The sequence below is a fragment of the Artibeus jamaicensis genome, unplaced genomic scaffold (genome assembly GCF_021234435.1).
Source record: "Artibeus jamaicensis isolate MK-2021 breed Jamaican fruit bat unplaced genomic scaffold, CSHL_Jam_final contig_3126, whole genome shotgun sequence".
Lineage (NCBI taxonomy): Eukaryota > Metazoa > Chordata > Mammalia > Chiroptera > Phyllostomidae > Artibeus > Artibeus jamaicensis.
The window spans coordinates 18,631,371-18,654,590 of NW_026521723.1; the positions used below are offsets into that span (position 1 = coordinate 18,631,371).

At 44.7% G+C, this 23,220-nt stretch overlaps 2 protein-coding genes across 8 annotated transcripts in view; both read right to left on the reverse strand.

Annotated features, from left to right (window-relative positions):
- HCLS1 (hematopoietic cell-specific Lyn substrate 1) overlaps positions 1-17,735 on the reverse strand; it is a 38,766-nt gene extending 21,031 nt beyond the window's left edge. The window contains exons 1-3 of one of the 4 annotated variants that reach the window (XM_037142280.2): positions 17,626-17,735; positions 14,834-14,917; positions 14,233-14,306 (exon numbers count right to left, since the gene is read on the reverse strand). In XM_037142280.2, coding sequence (XP_036998175.2) covers positions 14,233-14,306; positions 14,834-14,917 — 158 coding nt within the window. In that variant the 5' untranslated portion in view covers positions 17,626-17,735. Of the gene's footprint in view, positions 1-14,232; positions 14,307-14,833; positions 14,918-17,268; positions 17,505-17,535 lie in introns of those variants that run through there. The other 3 variants (XM_053663033.1, XM_053663035.1, XM_053663034.1) reach the window with 3 other exon arrangements.
- A 2,706-nt stretch (positions 17,736-20,441) lies between these two features.
- GOLGB1 (golgin B1) overlaps positions 20,442-23,220 on the reverse strand; it is a 92,150-nt gene continuing 89,371 nt past the window's right edge. For all 4 annotated transcript variants that reach the window (XM_037142279.2, XM_037142278.2, XM_037142276.2 and 1 more), the window contains 3 exons: positions 22,817-22,951; positions 21,218-21,323; positions 20,442-20,934 (listed from right to left, as the gene is read on the reverse strand). In XM_037142279.2, coding sequence (XP_036998174.2) covers positions 20,800-20,934; positions 21,218-21,323; positions 22,817-22,951 — 376 coding nt within the window. In that variant the 3' untranslated portion in view covers positions 20,442-20,799. The remainder of the gene's footprint in view (positions 20,935-21,217; positions 21,324-22,816; positions 22,952-23,220) is intronic.

Consider the following 23,220-nt stretch of genomic DNA (forward strand, 5'->3'; position numbering starts at 1 on the left):
CTGAGCCAATAGCTAACTGCCACCTTCTGCTTCTGGAAGTTGCTTGCTTGCTCGCCTCTATAAGAACCCTAGCCTGTAAGCGTTAGGTGCGACTCTCATTTGCAGCCATTCTGGCACTCGTGTGTCTCCGGAGGCACCCCGAGAGTTCGCCCCTGTGCAGGTAAAACTTTGAAACTTTGGCCAATAAAGTTCCATCTTAAACTCCTGAAGGCTTCTGACATTTGCTCCCATTGCGGTATGTTACATTTGGAGATCTCCCTGGGAGGAGTGTCTAGTCAGAAGCCGGAGGGACTGGTTGAGTACCATGGTTTTGGTATTTGGAATTTGGCTAGCATCTAGACCCTGAGGCGGAAGAGGCAGGACGCTGCCCTGAGCACCCGCTCAGGGGCCCGACAGGGACGGGACGCCATTAGTCGGGTTTTGGTATTTGGATGTGACCGGTCACGATTAGGTATTACCTACGGGTATTACTTCGGTTCGCGCAGCTTCCTCCCGCGCAGCGTTTCTCCTGGCGCAGGCTGTGTGTGTATATTGTCATGGCTACGTCTGTGTCTGTGTCCGCCTTAGCTTTTGTGTCTGATTTTGTCTATGACTAGTTTGTGATTCTTGTTTCTGAGCTACTAAAGGTCTTACAGGCGGAGAGATTGCGCTGGGGGACAGCCCGACCCATGACACGAAATGGCGCTGGACCAGCCCTCCGCACCCCCACCCAATAGGCAAAAGTTTTACAGGCATCAAAGAGGGGCCCAACCGACCAGCGCCGGCCTCCAGCGAGCCTGGCGCTTCCCGGGATTGCCTCAGCTGCAGCGGGCCTCTCCACCACCGATGGCAGCATGCCAGGCCCGGGCGGGCTTCGCCCCATCCCCCGGCCCTTGTCTCCGCCTTGCGGGGCGCTGGCGGCATTTCCCCCTGCTTCCAGCGATGGGCCGCAGGGCCCAACGGCTCGGAGCGCTGGGGCGCAGCACCGGCAGGCGCACGCCGTGCTCGTGCTGGGCGGATTACCGGCCTCTCCGGTGGGGGCAGGCGGGGTTTGCCCCGTCTCCCCGGCCTGGCCTCTGCCCCCCTGCTGGCCGCCGACACCCCCGCCCGACCGGCAAGAGAGCCACCCTTTCCCGCGACCAGCAACCGGCACGCGTGCGCACACCAGCTGGGTCCGCCGACGCCCTAGGGCCGAGGAATCTGACTGTTTAATTAAAACAAAGCATCACGGAGGCCACGGCCGTGTTGACGGGATGAGAATTCTGTCCCCAGGGCTCTCCCGGTCGGCGATGCTGGGACCCTCGCTCGCTGATTGGGCTGATTGGAAAAGCACGCACACAGAGTTAGGGCTGTGCCACCCCCTCCCCTTTCCCCTGATCTGCACCCAGGGGCAGGGCCGTCCCTCCCAGCGACTGTTCTCCCACCCCCAGCCCCGGGGGACAGGGTGGGCGGATGGCAGCTCCTGGGCTACTACCAAAGAGATTTAGAACACTGACCAGAGCAGCGAGGCCCAGCTGGCTGTTTCCTAGCAACAGGTAGAATGTCATCCAGTGGGCGGGGCTGGTAGCATTAAAGCTAATTTTTTAGTAAATTCTCCTGATCCAGATTTCTCCAAGCCGTGTAGAATTCCAACCAACACCCCTGGAGTGGTCACCTAAGAGAGAGACTTTTTCTACCAACTTAAAGGGACTAAATTAATGCTGCAGGATATTTAACACTTGACCAAGCAGGAGTTTTTTTGTTGTTGTTGTTTTCAGCTTTTTCATGCTCAACTGTCTTGCCCTGAGTTCAGAGATGATGCATAATTCTTCCCAAAATTGAAATGTAACCAGACCTGTTACTTTTGTCAATCCCATGTGTTTATATCACTTTTTCAACTGACTGAATTTAAGAGTTTGAATTATAACAACCGGGGAATGCCTTATTTTAATTCCTGTTTGTACTGTACGATATATATATACAGAAGTTGTTCCTTGTAATTGCATTCGAGAATAACACATAGCAGATTTCACAGGCCTGTTTTGAGTTAATTTTATAAATAAGAATAGAAAGATATTGCTGACCGCTCTGTCTGATTTCAGGAATTGTACCTCTAGAATGCCGGCAGCAGGAGACGGGGCTTGTCCCTGGCGGCAGGCACCGCCTCCAGTTCCTCTCCCTGCTCCCAGAGCTTGGTCGGAAGTCGGTAGTGGGTGAGACCCCTTTGGGCCTCCCTCCAGTGTGTCTTGGGAAAAATCTAGCGTCACAAAGACTTGCTGATAAGCCTGTGAGGTCTGCTCTGCTAGGAGTGCTTTCACCTCTTTGAAATGTTATCTACTGTTTAATTAGGTCTGCTGTGTACAAAGCAGCATGCCTCTGCAAGGCACCAGTGAACCCATTGGTGCAAGGAAGTGCCTCTACCTATATGTTGTTTTGAACTGTGTTTCAAAATTTGCTCTATGTCTACTCTGAAAGGAAAAAGGAGCCACTGGCAGGTGACAAACGCCAAGGTTACAGGCGCCTACAGCCCTCAGCCTAGCTGGCTTGGACCCAGACCAGACTGCCACGGGGCGTCAGAGACTCTCCCACTCCCCTAGGGAGAGGGGACACTGGCCAGAGATCTGGAGTCATTCACAAGGAGGAAAACTAACCCAGTCTTCCTTGACTCCCGACACGGAGCTGCAGGGCCCCCACCTTCAAAGTCCAGCAGGACCTCTGCCCGGCCTCCACTGTTGACTGCAGCCTCAGTAAAGCACCCCAATGGGTGGAGGGTAGCTTTGTGGTGCCTCTACACCCACAGGTAAAAGGGGCCTTGGGGGGGCTTTCGTCCTAAGAGTCCTAAGACCTTTGCAGATTGGCAGAACCAGAGTTAGGGTACTGCTATTTTAGGTAAAATAGATGAGCCATGTGAGTGAATCACCTGGAAGACAGAGCATTCATGGGTGTCACCGTCTTAGAACTGGCTAAGGCTTCTTTTCAGATTATGAGCTGTATGCTGCTTCTGTGTGGACACAGCAGCAGTCAGGTTCTCTATGTAACTGGTTCTGATAGGAATGGCTCTAGTTTTGAAGGTCATGAACTGAGGTCCAAAGAGTGACCACCTGATTTATAGGGTATTTACAACGTCTAAGCTTCAGAAAGGTGAAAATGTCCCTGTGAATCTAGGGACTTTTAGTAGAAGATACCTGAAGTGCTAGGGACTTTTGGCTGCCACATACTGAGTTCAAGCATTAGGTTCAAGTACAGCCTTTCCCAATGTGGGAAAGGAACCAAGATTAAAAGAGAATAATAGTTAAATCTAAACAGGTAGAAATATATAACAGGATATATAAGTTTTTGGATATTGCTAAAAGTTTATAAAAAGCTGTGCAGATAGAAAAGGCTATAGCAAGTTTATGAATATTGCAGAAAGTCTATAGGAAGTTATAAAAATAAATAGAAATATAAAAGTTTTAGAAAGAAATTATGTAGTATTAGTAATAGAAGGTATAAAGCATAGAGATGCGATCTTAGTATCAGAAGGAAAAGGATTTTCCATCACGCTTTGTATTTTTCTCCTTACTTGACCCCTCTAGAATTGGCATTGTCTGAAGGAATAATGACACTATAAGGTTTCTTTGCATAAAACCAATAAGACCAGTCATTACCAGGACTTTGACTGGAATGTCACACCTGAAGGTTCTGGTCATTGCCAGAAAGCCCTGAGGAACTGGGATTGACCTATGAAGCTAGTGAAAGCCCACAAGAAAAGCCTGGTACTTTAGTTGGTTGTGTGGTTTGTGCCAGTCTTTCCAGGGGAGGAATGAAGGTTGCTTTCCTGAAAGATGGCTGAAAAGGAACCTGTAAGCACAATGGACGCTCAAAGATTTGAGTGAAACGACTGGTACAGGCGAGGCCAGATGTGTGGTGCTGCTATGCCCTGAGGGGCAGATTGAGAAGTCAATCTAAGAGTTCCCGGTATGAGTGTGTGAGTTCCAGCAAAGCAGACTTAAGGATCACAAGTGATCCAGGCTACTTGCTCTTGATGTGTTTATGCAAACAAACAGCCAAAATCAAAAGCGGGACCCAAAGTAGTCCCTATAATAACAGTGAGGATGATCTTAAGGAGAAAAATTGCAGTTCAGAGAAAAATCACAATGCTCAGTATTAGACATCGGAATAGTGCAGATAACTGACTTGAAAGTTATTTTCATTAAAAGGTTGAAACCAGGTTTGTGATATCACTAAAGATGTACAATTTAGAGGTGCAAAGGACCTTGCAATGAAATGTCTTCCCAAAAGACAGTCTTACAGGCGCAGAGACTGGTTTAGAGATATTGTATGAATTAACCTGTATATTCTTCTGTTTTCATAGGGCTTTGCCTATGACCTGCCTATGCCTATGAGTAATTAGTAGCAATATAAGCCTCACTTAAGGAGCCCATCTTTGTCATCGCCCTCCTGAGAATCAACAGTTTGGTTAAGCTAAGTAGTTAAGTTAATAAAAGTTAAGGCAGTCTAGAGGCTTCACTTTAGAACTGATTTTCCCTCTTCTGTCTTGATAACTTGGACAGAAAGGGCTCCAAAATCTAAAAAGAGAGAAATCTTAATGTATTTCCCCTCAGCCCAAGTGAAGTGTAGTAAGCCACAAGAGTCTTGGATAAGTATAGCAAATAAGCTATTCTTTACTGAAGTATCTGCCTTTGTCAATTAATTGTTATGATTTAATTGTACTTCCAATTTCTTGCTTAATCTTCTGTCACCTCCAGAATACAATCTGACCAGTATGCCAACAGTCCAGTAATGCCAGCCTTTGAACACCAAGCCTGCGACTTCCTGGTGACAGCCAACTGACCAGGACCCTGTGAGGTCTTTCCCCTTACGGGAAAGACTCCCTCTGTGCTGCCCCCCCTTCAGGGCACCCCTAACCCAAGGGTAAATAAGACAGCGTCCATTTCCAGCTTAGAAGAAGTTAAAAGAAGATGAGACCTCCGTCCATTTTCCTTTATATGATCATGAAATAGGTGTAGATCTAAAAAGAAGAATCCACGGGGAGCCCCAGAAAGGATTTAGGATGAAATCCAAGGTTAGGGTGTCTAAGAGGTATTGAGATGTACTCACCACCCCCCAGGAAGAGGAGACGAATAGAACAGGGCCATTGAGAGCTGTTGTGCATAGCAACAGGTTTGCAGCTGACCTCTAGAGTGACTATTTGACATATAGCTTTTGGCTAGTTTCATGGATATGTTAAATAGTATAACCAGACTTAGAGCTTAGAAAAGATCAACTCCAAGACATGAGGGGATAACCACCCAGGTGAAAGAGGGCGCCACATAGTTTAGGGCAGAGTAACAACCCCTGCAGCTTTAATACAAGAAGCCCACATGGCTTTAGGTGCCCCTTTTGGCCACGTAGGGCCTAGAAACAAGAGAGACTTTAACTAGAATTTGTTACAAAAGAACTCTTGCCAATAAACCGTAAGACAATGCCACCTAACTTTGAATTAGGTTGAAAAACTTAGTTTCTGACTGTTCTTCTACAATAATAACACCAGAAAGAATTATAGGTAATAGCAAGAGAGATTTTGTGCAGCACTAAGAGAACTCCAGCTGGTATGCTTCTATATTCCAAACCTCCCCTTGGCTAACTACCCTAATATCCGCTATAGCTGGCCCTGTTTTGATTCTTCTATTAGCATTGACTATAAATAAACTTTTAGCCTTTATCAAAGAAAGAGTAAAGGTAGTGAAATTAATAGTCTTATCACAACCCTATACTATTCTCTCTTCTGATGAAACAGAATCAAGGGTTTGATCTGCTCCAAACAGAAGGGGGGAATGAAGGAGCCAGGGAAATGAGGAAGTGATTGTTCTCAATTTTAGCTGCTCGCTCAACCATAGGAACAGGGTGCACTTAAAGGAGGTACAGAGCTGATTGTGTTAAGTCAGCTCCTGGAATGCCAAGCGGGGGGGCGGGGGGGTGGGTGGGTAAAAAGACCACAGCCACAGCATGAGGTTTAAGAGCCAATCAGCCATACTATCACGAGCTGTCCACGAGCTCTAGTAACCAGTCCTTGGTCAGATCACGCACCTTAGTGTAGCCCCTGAGCCAATAGCTAACTGCCACCTTCTGCTTCTGGAAGTTGCTTGCTTGCTCGCCTCTATAAGAACCCTAGCCTGTAAGCGTTAGGCGCGACTCTCATTTGCAGCCATTCTGGCACTCGTGTGTCTCCGGAGGCACCCTGAGAGTTCGCCCCTGTGCAGGTAAAACTTTGAAACTTTGGCCAATAAAGTTCCATCTTAAACTCCTGAAGACTTCTGACATTTGCTCGCATTGGGGTATGTTACACACCCCTCACTATGTACCAAGTGAGTCAAGACAAAAAAAATTGGCCCCAATGAAAGAACAGATCAAAGCTCCAGAAATAATACAACTAAGTGACGAAGAGGCAGCCAACCTATTAGATGCACCGTTCAAAACACTGGTAATCAGGATGCCCGCAGAATTGGTTAAATTTGGTTGCAAGTTAGATGAATAAAATGAAGACTATGTTAAGTGAAATGAAGCAAAATGTATAGGGAATTGATATTGATGGGAAGGAAAGTGGGACTCAAATCAACAGTTTGGAACAGAAGGAAGAAAGAAACATTCAACCAGAACAGAATGAAGAAACAAAAATTCAAAAAAATAAGAGGCTTAGGAACCTCCAGGACATCTTTAAACATTCCAACATCCGAATTATAGGGTACCAGAAGGGGAAGAGGAAGAACAACAAGTGGAAAACTTATTTGAACAAATAATAAAGGAGAACTTCCCCAATCTGCCAAAGGAAATAGACTTCCAGGAAGTCCAGGAAGCTCAGAGAGGCCCAAAGAAGTTGGACCCAAGGAAGAACACACCAAGGCACATCATCATTACATTAGCCAAGATTAAAATGAATGAGAGAATCCTAGAAACAGCAAGAGACAAGGGGACAGTCACCTACAAAGGAGTTCCCATCAGACTGTCAGCTGATTTCTCAAAAGAGACCTGACAGGCAAGAAGGGGCTGGAAAGAAGTATTCCAAGTCATGAAATCTAAAGACCTACATCCAAGATTGATCTATACAGCAAAGCTTTCATTTAGAATGGAAGGGCAGATAGTGTTTCCCAGATAAGGTCAAGTTGAAGGAGTTCATCATCACCAAGCCCCTATTATATGAAATGTTAAAGGAACTTATCTAAGAAAAAGAAGATAAACATGTACAGTAGAATAATAGCAAACTCACAATTATTAACAACCACACCTAAAACAAAAACAAAAGCAAACAGCTAGAACAGGAACAGAACAACAGAATGGAGATCACATGGAGGGTTAGCAACAGGGGAGTGGGAGGGGGAGAGAGGGGGAAAAGGTACAGAGAATAAGTAGCATAGATGGTAGGTAGAAAACAGACAGGGGGAGGGCAAGAATAGTATGGGAAATGTAGAAGCTAAAGAACTTAGGACACATGGACATGAACTAAAGGGGGGAATGTGGGTGGGAGAGGGTGGAGGGGAGTGAAGGCAGGAAAACGGGACAACTGTAATAGCATTATCAATAAACTATATTAAAAAAAGATTTGAACAGACACCAAAATGAAAACTTAAAGATACATAAATGGCACTTGAAAAGATGCTCGATAAAATTACTCATCAACAAAATACAAATCAAAACCACCACATATTTACAAGAGTGGCTAAAATTAAAAATATTAACAGACTAAGTATAGACAAGGATGTGGAACAATTAAAAAACATATGTTATTGGCAGGAATGAAAAATGGTATTAATAAATTACTATCAGGAAATAATTTGTTAGGGCAGACTTCTGGTTAAGATGACAAATAGGTAAATATAGCTCGCACTGTTGCAAACCACATTGAAATTACAACTAAATTATAGAATAACCATCACTCAGAATGGTCAGAAATTGAGTTGAATGGAAATCTGACAACTACGGAATTAAAGAAACCATATCCAAGCAGACTGGTTGGAGGGGTGCAGCGCAGAATGGGCTGGTCCTGCTCCCATGTGTGGTAGATAATAATTTGGACGGGATAACTCAGGAGTGAGGAGCCCCAGTCCCATACCAGCAGCCCCAGCTCAGGGTTCCACTTCCAGGAAGATAAGTCCCATAACTCTGGCTGCAAAATTCAGGGGGATTTAGTTGGTAGCAGAAACTGCTGGAGTCCCAACCACTACCTCTTAAAAAACCCACACATGAACTTACTCAGACTCACTTACTCTGAGGTCCAGCACTGGGGTAGCAGACTGAAAGGCACCAGTGGCAGAGGGGGTGGGGGGAACTGAAGTGCTTGGTATCAGGATGAGAGCTGGGGAACAGCTTTCTCCCAGACAAAAAGGCAGGCAGAAGCATTGTTCCTTTTCTGAACCTTCTCCCAACAGAGCCACAGAGCCAGCAGCTGGTGCCATATCTGAGACTCCATCAACCTGGATAACACTATTTGCCTTGCCCTGGAGATCCCCTGAGACTCTGTCCCACTGCAAGTTGTTAACAGAGACTTTTCCATATGAATGGCTGGTCTTGGCTCCTGCTCTGCAACTTCCTGAATCCTCTCAAACAAGCAACAGATGGCCTCAGTGAGTCCCCAGCCCCCATACTTCTTGGTAAGTGACCCCAGGCCCAAAACTAGCAGCAGCCAGCGTAGATTCACCCCTGGGTGTTACTAGGTAATTGCTAAGCCCAGCAAAAGTAGCAGCCTTCTCAGATTGCTTTATGGCTCAGGCAGGGTGACCTGAGGCAAAACACAGGTGGGGGCTGATCTTGGCCTGAAATGCCCAGGAAACCCCTGGGGCCTGTGCACCCAGTGGAAAGTTATAGACCTTGTCGGAGCACCATGTCCCTGACCCTGCTCTGCTGATCCTCCATGGAGGGTGGAGGTTGATGGTGAGTGGTCACAGCCAGTTTCTTACATCTGACTGGCCTGGGTAAATCCCTCCCATTGATCTGCCAACAATAATCAAGGCTCAACTACAAGAGGTGGGTATATTCAGCCCACATGGAGGGCACACTTCAAGTACCCAGCTTGGGTAGAGGAGGCTGTACCCTTGGACCCTAAAGGACACCTACTACATGAGGCCACACTATCCAGACAGGAAGTCATAGCAGCTCTACCTAATAGACAGAAACAAACAGAGGGAGGCTGCCAAAATAAGGAGATGAAAGAAACATGGCCCAAATGAAAGAACAGATCAAAACTCCAGAAAAAAAGCTAAACAAAATGGAGATAAGCAATTTATCAGATGGCAGAGTTCAAAGCATTAGTTATAAGGATGCTCAAGGAACTTAATGAGGACCTCAACAGCACAAAAAAAGATCGAGTCAGAAATGAAGGACACACTAATTTAAAAAAAGAATAGTTTATAGGGAAACAACAGTAGAGTGGACATAGCTGAGAATCTAATCAATGATTTGGAACATAAGAAAAAAAAAACAAGCATTCAGAACGAGAAGAAAAAAAGAATCCAAAAAAGCAAGGACAGTGTAAGCAGCCTCTGGGACAACTTCAAGCGTCTCAACATTCACGTCATAGGGGTGCCGAAGGAAAAAAGAAAGAGCAAGAAACTGGAAATCTATTTGAAAGAATAATGAAAGAAAACTTCCCTAATTTGGCAAAGGAAACAGACATGCAAGTCCAGGAAGCACAGAGAGTCCCAAACAAGATGGATGCAAAGAGGCCCACTTCAAGACACATCATAATTATAATGCCAAAAGTTGAAGGTAAGGAGAGAATCTTAAAAGCAGCAAGAGAAAAGCCATTAGTTATATATGGTGGGGTTACCATAAGACTGTCAGCTGGTTTCTCAAAAGAAGCTTTGCAGGCTAGAACATATTGGCAAGAAGTATTCAAAGTCAAGAAAAGCAGGGACCCACTGCCAAGATGGCTCTACCCAGCAAAGCTATCATGTAGAATTGAAGGGCAGCTCAAGAGTTTCCCAGACAGGAAAAAAACTGAAGTTCATCATCACCAAACCATTATTATATGAAATGTTAAAGGGACTTATTCAAGAAAAAGAAGATCAAAAAGATGAAATGAGGGCCTGGGGGAATGCATAAAGAGGTGAGGCGATGAAGAAGTACAAATAGGTAGTTACAGAATAGCCATGGGATGTAAAGGACGGTATAGGAAATAAAGTAGCCAAAGAACTTTTTACACATGACCCATGGACATGAATGATGGTGTGGGGATTGCCTGAGGTACTGGGGAGTGCTGGCTGAAGGGGAGCAAAGAGAGAATGATTGGGATAACTGTAATAGTATAATCAGTAAAATATAATTTAAAAATTAAGAAAGTAAATCATTTGTTAGTCTTAAAAAGTTAAACACACACACTTAATATATGAATCAGCAATTCCGCTCCTAGGTATTTCCCAAAAGAAATGAAAACATATGTCAATGAAAAGATCAGAGCCCAAGTGTTCAGGACAGCTTTATTTGTCATAGCTCTAGGCTATCAACAGCCTAAATGTCCACCAACAGGGTAACAGGTAAAACAAATTCTCATATATCCATACAATTGGATACTACTTGGCAATAATAAAGAACCACAGACTGGTACACAGAAGACCATGGATAGACCTCAAAAACATTGTGCTGAATAAAAGAAGTCAGAGACAAAAGAAAAATATCATATTATTCCATTACATGACACTGTAAGACAGGCAAAAGTAATCTGTAGTGACAAGAGGCAGATTCGTGTTTACATCTACCCAGGAGAGGGAATGGGGAGAACCGACTATAAAGAGGCACAGGAGCACAAATGGGCAAGAGCGACAAGAAGAAGAGAGAAGGGCAACAACCCGTGGAAACCAGGCAGTTCCTAGTAAACACCAGGCTGTTTGGAGCTGCCTGGCCCAGGACTCCTTCATACAGTAGATGAGGGATAGATGGGATCATTTGAGATGTTCATCTAATCACGAAACCGACCCCCAAGCTAAATTTATTTTAGGTAGACCTAAAAAAGAAAGATCATGGTGTGGGGGAAGGTAATGAGATTAGTATGAACCACAATCACTTCCTTTTCCTGCTTTGAGTCATCTCGGTTCTGCAGCTACTGTTTTCTCCAACTTCTTCTTTCCCAAGGACCTCAGTGATTACCATATGATCTTAAAGAATGGCTGATGATCTCCTTGAATTTGGTCTTATCTGAGAGCCCTTATTATATGAAATGTTAAAGGGACTTATCTAAGAAAAAGAAGTTAAAAAAGCATGAACAGTGAAAGGACAAAACTCACAGTTATTAACAACCACACCTAAAACAAAAGCAAACTAAAAGGACAGCTAGATCAGGAGTGGAAACATAGAAATGAAGATCTCAAGGAGGGTTAGCAACAGGGGAGTGGGAGGAGGAGAAGGGGGGAGAAGGTACAGAAAATAAGTAGCATAGACAATAGATAGAAAATAAATGGGGGGGCAAGAATAGTATGGGAAATACAGAATCTAAAGAACTTGAGACATGGTCATAAACTAAAGGGGGGTAATGGTGGGGATGGGGGGTAGGGTGGAGGGGAATGAAGGGGGGAATAGAACAACTGTAATGGCATAATCAATAAAATAAATAAATTTAAAAAAAAAAAGAATGGCTGAGCCCACACTAGCCGGAGAGAGTCTTAGAGGACTCACTGCTGGAAGGTCCTCTAGAGGTCTTTTTTATTTCAATGAGAAAACTGAGAATATGAAAAGAGAAGTGACTTGTGCCAGGTTACCTGGCTAGTCACTAGCAGAGACTGGACTTATACACCTTGGTAATATAGATAAATGGGAGGGGAGTAGATTTTATATAAATATCTTCACTATTTATTCTATCATATGTAGATCCAGTAAGGCTAAGAAACGAACATGTAGAATCACCAAATTTTACAACTCCAAGGGTCTCCAGTCATTGTAATGTAGGTACTGGATTATGCCACATGGCAGTTCCCATAGACACCACTTAGGAAGAGAGAAGATTGTCTTCTGTTTACACGTTTGTTAGGTCTTTAGAAAGAGAATCTGATTAAAATCTGTGTTAACAAAATAGAAAAATAACAATATTGAACTGCTAAGAAGTACTAAGTACTGCTCTAGACATCAGGACATTAGCCCATTGAATTCTGCCAGGTAGCTGTTATCATCCTCATCTAACAAATAAATAAGCTGAGATTCAGAGAGGTTATATGTCTAACTTCACATTGCCAGTCATGGCCAGGCTGTGAATGCAAACTCAAGCTCTGTCCATAGGTCACTACAGGAACTTAGGAGTCTTCCTTAAAATGTTCTACTGCCATGCATGAGACAGGCACTGGGAGGGAAAAGGTACAGGAGGTCTGTGTCCTAACCTTAATAACTGCCAAGATACCAGGGCTGAGTGAGCGGCCTTTACAAAAAGAAAAAAGAAAAGAAAAGAAAAGAAAAGGGGTCTTTTTTTTGGAGGGGATTGTTTGGCCTTCGAGGGCACAAAGAAGCTTTCTACATGACCCTGATTCATTTTTTTCATCTCCCCAACTGCTACCAGAATTGCTTGGTTTGTTTAAGAATAATATTCATTACAATTACTTAAGATAAACCATTTCTGTCTGGTTAAACAACAACACATAGTACTCAATACTATCAAATTGTATAAAAATACGCCAAGTTTTCATAGTGTGTTGCTTGTGCAATGTGGCCACCCACTGGCATTTTTTAAATCTAGGAGAAAATAGGTTAACAACACTGTTGTCATAGTGCAGGGTGGGGGGGGGCGTGGTTTAAAATGGAGCTTAAAGCTGCGTTAGTTTTGCAAATGTGTGTGTAGTTGTCAATTTTTGTTTTTTATTTTTGCTCCTGTTTTACTGTTTAAAGTGTCTACCTTGCTGCTAAAATTGCACATTCTGATACCATGCAAAGTAGGCAGCCCTGGTCAGATGATCCTGAATAACCCCCGAAAGAGAAGGACTCTCTCAATCTGACCATACAATATAACCCACAGAAACCCTAGACATGTCTGTAAGGACCTGCTCTTTTTACGGTATCAGAGTTTTTTGTTTTGCCTTTTTTCCTTTAGTAAAATATTGGGCTATTATGTTTAAGACCCCTTAACACCAGGACTAAAATAGTTTTAATCAACAAGCTTCCAAGTGTCACATTTCATCATATCAGTTTTCATAGATTCCAACTTCTATCAAGTAACCTAATACATGTTTTTGTTTTAAAAATCATTCAGACTGGGTATTGGGCCCAATATCGTTCTCTTTTACAATACTTATTCTGAGTGCTTTACCTTGACATCTCACTAAATCCTCTGTGGCCCACCTAGAACCACCCTATATTCTAGGCATATATTTATATTTATGTGGATGGACGGACGGATGGATGAATGGATAGATGATAGATGGAGAGATAGATAGAGTGTGATATAACCTCAGCATGAGCCACTTCCTCTCTGAATCTCTTATAATAGACCCACTTGGGGAAACAGCATAGTTGTTAGAAAGAAAAGAGAAATAACAGGGTTGGGGAGACAAGAGCAGAGACATGAAACAGAAATACACAATGACATACATACACTGAGACACACAGGGACAGATTCAAGAAAAAAACTTCAGTGGTGAACGTACAATACAGTGTACAGAGGATGTGTTATAGAATTATGTACCTGAAACCTCAGTAATTTTTAAAAAGATCTTATTTATTTATTTTTAGAGAGATGGGAAGGGAGGTAGAAAGGGAGAGAAACATCGATGTGTGAGAGATACATCGACTGGTTGCCTCTCACATGCCCCCAATCAGGGACCTGGCCTGCAACCCAGGCATGTGCTCTGACTGGGAATTGAACCAGTGACCCTTTGGTTCCCAGACCAGCACTCAACCCACTGAACCACACCAGCCAGGGTGAACCCTGGGTAATTTTGTTAACCAAATGTCAACCCAATAAATTTTGTAAAAGATTTTATTCATTTTTAGAGAGAGAGAGGAAGAGAAGGAGAAAGACAGGGAGAGAAACATCAATGTGTGGTTGCCTCTCATGTGCCCCATACTAAGTACCTGGCTTGCAACCCAGGCATGTGCCCTGACTGGGAATCGAACTGGTAACCCTTTCGTTCACAGCCCACACTCAATCCACTGAGTTATACCAGCCAGGACAACCCAATAGATTTTTTAAAAAAGAAAAAGAAAGACCACCAAGACTCATAGATGCAAACTACCTTCTTTCTTTCCTTCCTCCCTGAGTCTCCAAAGTTTTCCTTGGGCTCTTCCCGCATCCCTTCCCCGCTCCCTAGTCCATTTGGCACCTACTTGATATGCTCCGTGCGTCCAGAGCCCTCGATGGTCTTGGCTCCCCACCGTTGCTCCTTCTCGGAGATGTCATTCTGCAAAAGACAGCACTCAGCAGGAGTGATGACAAGAGATGTGCTGCCCTGAGAGGGGCCACACAGCTGACACGCATGCCCTCCATGTCCTTCAGTCAGATGCCTCTGTGTGTACCCACCTGGCCCCCACGTTAAATTAGACTGGTGAGCTCTGAAACCTCCCTTCCTACTACATCCTCACACTTTTCCTTTCAGGTCCCCTACGACTTCACAATCCCCCCAAATTACAAATGTCTAGCCTATTCCTGGCTCATGGGCCAAAAAAGACCCAGAATAACCTGCTCCTTCAGCATAGTCTGCCATGGTCCAGCAATCACAGTGTCAAACTCCTCCCCCCTTCTCACCTGTCTCCCTTTTATCCTCAACATCAAATATCATGCATGCCCCACTCACTACAGTCCCTTCCTTCATGAGGGCTCTTTCAGCCCCACACTGTCCTATTTCTATGCACCCCCAACAGCTACAGAGTGGCCCAAATGCTGCCTCTTCACCTTTCATTATCCAAGCAAAGCCATTTCCAAACTCACCACAAAGTCAGGGTCTGTGTCCCAGTCATCACCCTGGGTCTCCACGGAAACAGACACATCATGTCCTACGACAGACTTCCACATCTGAGGGTGACAGAAGGTGGCAATTAATGAGAGGAGAAAAATCAAGATGAGGGAAAACAAGAATGCTGCAATCATTGAGATAGTAGCTCAATGTCTCTTGCCACTTTTTGTTAGAAGATAAGAGAAGCTGAGGCAAAGCAGTTGGAAGTTTTAGGAAGCTGCCTCAGGGGAATTATTTACAAACTAACATGGTCTGAGCACATTGGAGTCTGGAGAGACGTCACTATGGGTGCAGGTAACACTAAATATCTGGGTGTCTGAAGTTCTGGGATCATTCATGTGCTAAGAGCAGCCAGGCAGTGGCTTGAAGTGGTAATCAATGAGGGGTACTGAACGTCACTAGAATTATAGCACCATTTCACTGAGGTTTCTACTTAGGACTTTTTATAGCCATCAAAATATATATCTCTTGATAGTGAACATCTGCATGCCACTCTACAACCTGCTTAACTCTATTAAGCAATTTTCTAACTCCTAGTTCAAGTGCCATTCCACCTCCACTCAGGCCGGCCACTGAACAGAGGCTGGAATTCCTGCACGGGGCAATGCATGGGGAAGCATTATTTGCCAAGAATAGGTCACTTATTTTTCCAATTTTAAAAACAGGTCAATTATATTTTAAAAAAAAGATAATTGATACAAAAATAGTATGTAATAAATCCCTCATCTTGCACATTAGAAGTTGTTATATTTTTATTAACTAAATCAATGATAAAGAACTGCTTAGAGAACACCAGTTGGAAGGAGTACCACACTGTTATTCTACTGGGGCATCCCCAGTGTTTCCACTGGCCCTGACAGTTGTGCATGGGGAGGAGCTGCACAGTTGCTCTGCATCCGTGGGTTCCCAAATCTCAGTGGGAAGAGGAAACAGACAATGCCCATCTGCTCTGATGGCCACCGAGACTTCCCGACCCTGATACCACTTGCTAGCTGGCAACTCCCCTGCCTATCCCTTCCCGCTCAGACTCCTCATCCCACTGATGTCTTTCCCATACTCTTTGCTGTCTCTTAAAGGAATCCCTCTTATAACCGCACCTGGGACACTGCAGGATCCCCGCCCAGGCCCCTCAGAGTCTCTAAGTTTCCTCTCCAGTTGAAAACTCCTTTCCCATGCTCCTTGAAAAATGCTGTGGAGTTCTGGCTGCTGTGGCTCAGTGGATTGAGTGCCAGTCTGTGAACCAAAGGGTCATTGGTTCTATTCCCAGTCAGGGCACATGCCTGGGTTCCAGGCCAGGTCCCCATTAGGGGGCGTGCAAGAGGTAACCACGCATTGATGTCTCTCTCCCTCTCCTTCTCCCTCCCTTCCCCTCTCTCCAAAAATAATAAATAAAATCTTAAAAAAAAAAAAAAAGAAAAGAAAAATGCTGTGGAAACCAGCCCAAGGGAAGTTTGCAGTAGATTGATTAAAGAGATGCACCAGAGAAGTACTGACTAAGTCAGCTGCACTGTGTGGCATGAGTCACTGCCAAGACCAGCTTTACCTTCCTCCCCTGTGAGGCAACAATTATAGATGGGGGGAGGGAAGGTAGACAAGACCTAGGTCCTGGCTCCTGGCTGCTCTGCAAGAAGAGGACTTCACACGGGAAACTGGAAAGGAGACATTTCTGAACTGTTCATGAGCAATAAGAAAGCAATGAACACTGAGTCCTAGTCCCTCTCCTGCTCTTCCTCCAAGGCCTCTCATCCTGCCTCTCCCTTAAATCTCCCATCCTCACGTGTTTTTGAAACTAAGAGAAGTTTCTGACACAAAGACAACTGAATATCCTCGAGCTACCGGCCAGAAATAGGGAAAGCAAGACATACCATCTAGAGGTAGGAGACCAGAGAGTAACTTGGTAAGGCATGGTGTCCAGAACATCAAGTAACACCAAGGGCCTCATCATGCGGCTGCCTTATAGCATCAGTAAAGTACATGGATAGGGAGTCAGAAGACCACCTAGCTCTATTACTAAGCCCCTGTGGGAACACCGGTAAGGGGATTAACAAAGAATACATACTTATTTGCTAGGCACCAGGGTAGACGTTTCACAAATATTAAATAATTTGGTAAATCACTGAATGTCTCAGATGCTCAGTTTTTGCCCAGTGGAAAAATAAAGAGGTTAACCTAGCTAATCTGTAAACTTCCCTCCACTTCTGACTTTCTGCGATCACCCAATCACAGAAACCAGCCCTAGTCACACCATCATCCTACTTGGCCTCCATCATCTCTTGGTTCTCAGCACTGGTGCACATGAGCAACTACTTCCTAAGCTATTACGTCATTTATGTGAATTGTGTCTCCCTGGTAAATCAGACTCTTTTAAGAGCAGAGACTAGGTCTTTAAGAGCAGAGACTAGGTCTTTACCTCCTGTGGCCCTCCTCCCAACTCAGTGCCTGGGAGCAGCCAGTCTTGAGAGAGGGTTGTAGACTCTGAAGAAGCCAGGGGTTCTGGATCGAATGGGTGCCGGATCTTGTACCCTGGGCTCTAGCCACTCACTTCCGTTTCCATCCTCAGATACTCGTTGTCCACCACCACGCCCACACAGACCTTCTAGCCATAAAAGATTAAAAGCCTGCTAGCCATGACTTCACCTCTCAATAATCAGTTGAGAGCTAGGTAGGCTCCTCTTACCTCAGCTCTTGCGTCCTGCTCCCTTTCCCACTGCTCAGAGTACCCACCTCCAACAGTGCGAGCATCTGCTCTAAGCTCCCCGCTCCTCACCTCGACACTTGGCTCCTTCTCTGGCTGCTGCCACTTCTGAGCGAGAAAATGAGCTGCTGCTTCAGTTCCGTGTTCAGGTTTTCTGTCATTTCCTGCCACTGTGTCCTCACAGCTACTTCCTGAAGTTTGAGTCAGTTACTTCTGCTCAGGCACTTAAAACAAAAAAAGAACTAAAATGCTTCATCTTTTGCAAGACTTTGAAGGTCATAGGGAAGTTTAAAAAAAAAAAAAAAGCTTACTCTGAGTTTATAGCTGGCCAGGGAAGCAAAACATTCGACCAAAACCAAACATGTGGGCGGTTGTGTGTGTAAGGAAATGTAGACAGTTTGGTATTGGCAGAAGTAATCAAGGGAAAAATAATTTTTATGTGGAAAAATAATTATTTTTATGGGAAAAATAATTTTTATGTGTACCTTGCAGGGTAATATTAAACAGAAACTCACTTTTCCATTTCCCACAGCAGTTAAAACTGGGGTTTGCATATAGTAGGTGTTCAAATAAATACTGACCAATTGAATGATAAAAGGGAACAAGCCACAGGGGAAAAGGCAAGACGTGGAGAGAGAGAAAGTCAGACGGTTTAGGAGACAGAGGAGTTGGAGCTAACTCAAACAGAGCTGATCCCCAGCAGGAAGACGTCTGGAAGAACTAGGTGGTGCCAGATGACGGGAGGTCTGTGGCATAAAGACAACTAAGCACAACTACAGCCACCTTATGGAAAAAAACAAACAAACTTGTTTGGCCAACCCAATATATAACTTTGTGGCGGAGACTATGACCAGAGCAAGCTGTCATCCTTTTGCCCAGTGCCGACCACCTGCAGTTCTGCAGAGTGGGCCCATTCTTGGTTGGGAAGTGAAAGTGTCCCCAAATAACAGCAACACTCAATCTATTGTGAGGGAGCTGGAGCCTTTGACTACAAGATAATCCTTTGTTATTTTAGCTGCTGAAAATTAAGGGGTATTGTCATTGTATCTGACCTAGCCTCTCCTAGTCTTGATTGAGGTAGAGTTGTGACCTGATTTGCTCAGCAGTGAGCTCCCCAATAGAGTCAAGCAGAGACTGGATGAAACTAGTCCAAGATACAGAGGGGATTTCTGCATTAGGAATAAGTAAGATTTTAATCACTTCCAATTCTAAGGATTCTGTGGGGGGGTGGGGTAGATTTTTATGTAGAGTTCTCCTACTTCACAACCTATTTATTGTGGCAGCACCAAAGTAATTTGAAGGATAAGTAAATTTGTAGAAGGGGAAAAGAAATCTCAGATCATTTGGAACCCTAATTTAGTGTTGCAAAAAGGAATGATCCAGCCAGATGTTATGATACACCATCCAAGTAATTTTTCTGCGAAACCATAAAATGTAATTAAAGGTGACACCAAGAAAAGCCATTTCTCCTTAGCAAATGTCCTCAGTTCACTCACAGTGAGCGGCAGTGAGCTGTGGCACATGACGTAGCACGGGCTTTGAATACAGACTTGGTTCAATTTACTTATTGTATCTTAAGTGAGATTTCTCAAGCAGCAACTTAATATAAAAATATAGTAAGGCCCACCCTGCTGAACCTTAGACTACCCTTTCCCCACTCCCACCGAGAGGGACTCTGTAGGGTCTCATGTTTTCAATATGCACCAGAGAAGAGTTCTCCCAGGCCCAGGTATAAACCTGCATGAATCTCATGCCTTAAAGCCCAACTTGTTTGGTTCAGTATCAGGATGAAATTCTTCACCCTACTTCCTTACCCTGGCCAGGGTCTAGCTGCTAAGCTGCAAGGACACATGTAGCCATTACTGATGTTGGTCAGTGAGAAAGAAGTCTGAATAGGTAAAGCTTCCAACTCCTCTACCCATTCCTGGCTACCCCGCTCCCACGTGCCCCTGTCTACCTTCTTCCCTCAGCACGCAACACATGTACACACACGCACACACCACTTTTCATTCTAAAAATAATTTTATTATTTTACAGTTATTTGGGACAGTTCCTGGGTTAGGGTGACCAAGGCTTGGTCACCACAGAACAAATGATTAGAGCGTCTCACTCAGTTCGCCAGTTTTCTCTCTTTGGGTGGTGAGAGCAAGCTGGGAAGACATCATGTGCATGATGAGGAAACTAACAGCGAAGGGCTGAGGGTGGGGAGGTGGGGAATAGGCACAAGTGGAAATCGATCCTGCTGTCATTCTCAGGCCTGGACTTAAATATTGTTTTCTCTACACCCTCCCTTCATTTTCTTAGCTCTCTGTTACCACAGAGGACAGATGAATATGAAATTGAGAAAGTAGAATAACTGTTACCAATAGCAAAGGAGCTACTTCAAGAGGCTGGGCTGGGAGTGGTCTCCAGATCAGACAGACCTCCCTAGCCAGGGGCGTCGATGCCTCACTAGGACTGGCTCCCAGTGTGCTGTGATAGGGCCCACACTTGCGCCATATCCAGGTAACACGGAATGACAAGAATCTGAATCCCACTGCCGATAGCCACCTCTTCCTGCCTGCCAGTGAAAGGAAAGGCAGGGCCACTCAGTACCTTCGTCCACATGTGATCAAGGGTGTAAGCAATGGGATCCTATCCTACAGTTCGAGACCATATATTTTACTCCAATGATGTCTGAACAGCCAGGGAAGGAGATGCTGTGCTCCCCCGTGATCCAATAGCTAAAACCCGTGGGGAGTTCTGCAGACCCTGGGACCTAATCAGATGTCCTATGAGATAATATTCCACCAGAACTTTGTTATGGCGAGCCCCCTTTTCCCTGAAGCAGGAGAAAATAAATATAAGGTGACTGAAGCAAATAAATATCAATCAAAATAATACAGCACTTCAGATTACTAGGTTTATTGGAGCCACCCTCCTGGCTGAAGACACTCCTCTGCATCTTTCACAGGACCACAGGAGGTCTGGGCCTGATAAATGCTGAACAAATCTTGAGCTCAGCAACCAAATATGGGGCCTCCTCAGAATTTCTGGCCCTGGGCAATAGAAGAAAGCAGACCTGATGGTTCCTGTAGCTCTAACCTGGGCTCACTTCCACTTCTGTTTTTGCAGGCACTTTCTGTGGAGACTTGGAGAGAGGACTAGTAAGTGGGAAGACGATTCCACTGGGATTAATGGTTTTGGTACCAGAGATGAGGGAATTGCAAGTTCTGAGAGGAGTGTTCCAAAAGCTGAGAACGAAGTTTATAGATGGCCTGTGAAACACAGAATGAGCAGGACATGAACCATCAAAAAGTAGACAGCTGCCAGCAGAGGTACTCGGGTCCGGGAGTGGCAGAGCGAACGCAGGACCCGCTTCCAGCCAGCACCACTCCGTGACTGAAAGAAAAATGGGGAGGTCAGAGAGTTCTACCCTATAGAGATATGTTCTTTTTCTTCCTCCATCCCTGCAGGAAAGAGATCCCCTGAAAGTCCTCTCAAAGCCAACAAACTGGCAAATCCTCCCAGTATCCCCCACCCTTTTATCTTTCCAGTCTTAGCCCCATTAGCTGCCCAGTGCCTGGAATTCCGCATTCCTTCTCCTGACCCTTCGCCTCAACGCAGCTGGCCCTAGAGATAGTACAGTACCTTCTCTTTATCTACAGCCTTCTTCCCTTCTTACCCTTCGACAGCTGTTGCCTGTAAGGTCTATTAACAGTGCCTGCTCCTGAGTGCCACAGGAACCAATGATAGGGGTCCGGGCAGAGTCCCATTCACTGTGCTCCAACCTGTGTTGAGAAAAACAGGAATGGCATTGGTTCACAGCACGTAGGCGGATCCGGTGAAGTCATCCCACTCATTTGCCACGTGATGTAGCACAAGGGACTGGCCACAAAGACTGGTTTCACATCTCAGATCCCATGCAAGGAGGGCACAGGCAGACAGGTGCCTTTCAGCAGCAGCAGGAAAAGGTAGTAATAATTACCAGGATTGACTGGTACTGGGCCTAGGTAGGCAGTACATCACTGGCTACTTCAATTTCCATTCTGCATCAGGGCCAAAGAGGGAACTGTGGAGGGGGCTAAGCTTGGATTAATGTAGCTTGCCCACAGACTCAAGAGTCACTGGCACTATGCAAGTTTCGAGTTGGCTTGGGACAGGTTAAGCACACATGGGGAAAAGGTCCCCCCAAAGGGCAGGGCTTCCAGGTCTGAGCAAGACCAGAGCAAGTGGCAAAGAAAGAGCCATGGCTGCACTGGCTGAAAACACTCAGTGGAGACAGAAAGGCTCTGTGGATTCCCACAGAGCCCGCCCTCGAGGCTGCAGACCAAGGCCCAAACGAGTGATGAAAATTAAGAAGTACTGAAAAACCTGGGTGGGAAAAAAGGTATCTCAAATAAGACCTGCTCACTGGGTCTGCCACCTCTGCCACCTCAATTTTGCAAGCCAGTAATATAACTCACTCTCTGAGGAAGAGGCAATATATGCAGGTGGCTCCCCCAGCCCCCCAGAAATAATAAAAGTGGCTACTTTTAATGTTTCTTTTCCACGGAAAAGAAATACCCAGCAGCAAAATGACTGTAGCCACTCTCTCTCATGTAGGGTGAGTCTCTTGACTGGTGAGTTGGGAATAAGGAATTGTGGATATGTAGCTGTCCTTCCAAATCACACTTGGAGCAAACTTCCCATAAGAGGCACAATTTGCTGTAATGTTCTAATTTTGTAAGAGTGTGGTCTTCTGCAAGAAAGCCTACCCTGGCTTACCAATGCCAGTGACTGGGAGGGCAAGTTCAGGGTTAGGAAGTACATTTGCTAACAAATCAAAACCTAGATTCTTTTATATCATCTTTATAAAGTGGTTTCTTAGTCTTCCATGTTTTAATCTTTGTAAAAAAAATTCTGCTGATTCATATCTGAGATAAGGAATGGGGTTGCCATTTAATTGGCTCTCTAAAGAGTCCTACGCCTACCTCACATAGCTACTGCTGGGATATAAAAGACACCTTATTTCACCCCACATGAAATAAGCTGTCAATAAATGGTAGATAATATTATTCTCTAAGGACAAATGCTTTGCAAAGTGCAGGTCTCCTAGAGTCCAAAAGTGCCATCTTCTTGAGTGACTGCATTGACCCTAAAGTCACTGCAGCACCCATCTCAAGATGAGAATTAGATCCTAATTATTCTCGATAATAATTAGGATCCCTGGCCACTGAAATGTACCGAGTGTGATCAGGAAGGACCAGAGGTGCACACACATAAATCCCTCACAGCCCTTTACCGCCTGATGTGTTCCTCGGCCACGGAGAGGGCAGTCTCAGCAGCCACTCTTTGGTCTCGTTCTTCTTCCAGCAGCTTCCTCAATTCATTCACCTCCTGTTTAGTGTTGCTCAGCTGCTTCTGAGCTTCCGAAAAGCTTCAGGACAAAAGGAAGACAAACAGCATCACTAGATGCAGAGCACAGCTGCTAATAACACAAGGGATTCTAAGCCTTCATAAAGTTATAGAGCAGAAAAATTTATAGAAGCTTATAGAAACACAACAAATACATTAAAAGCTTAGGTATGGAGTGATTAAACAAAGATACAGAATATATCTTAAGAGATTTTAGGGACTAACTGAATATCTTTCATATGAATATTACTGGATTAGTGGTATGTGTGTGTAAGATGATGCTACTGTTTA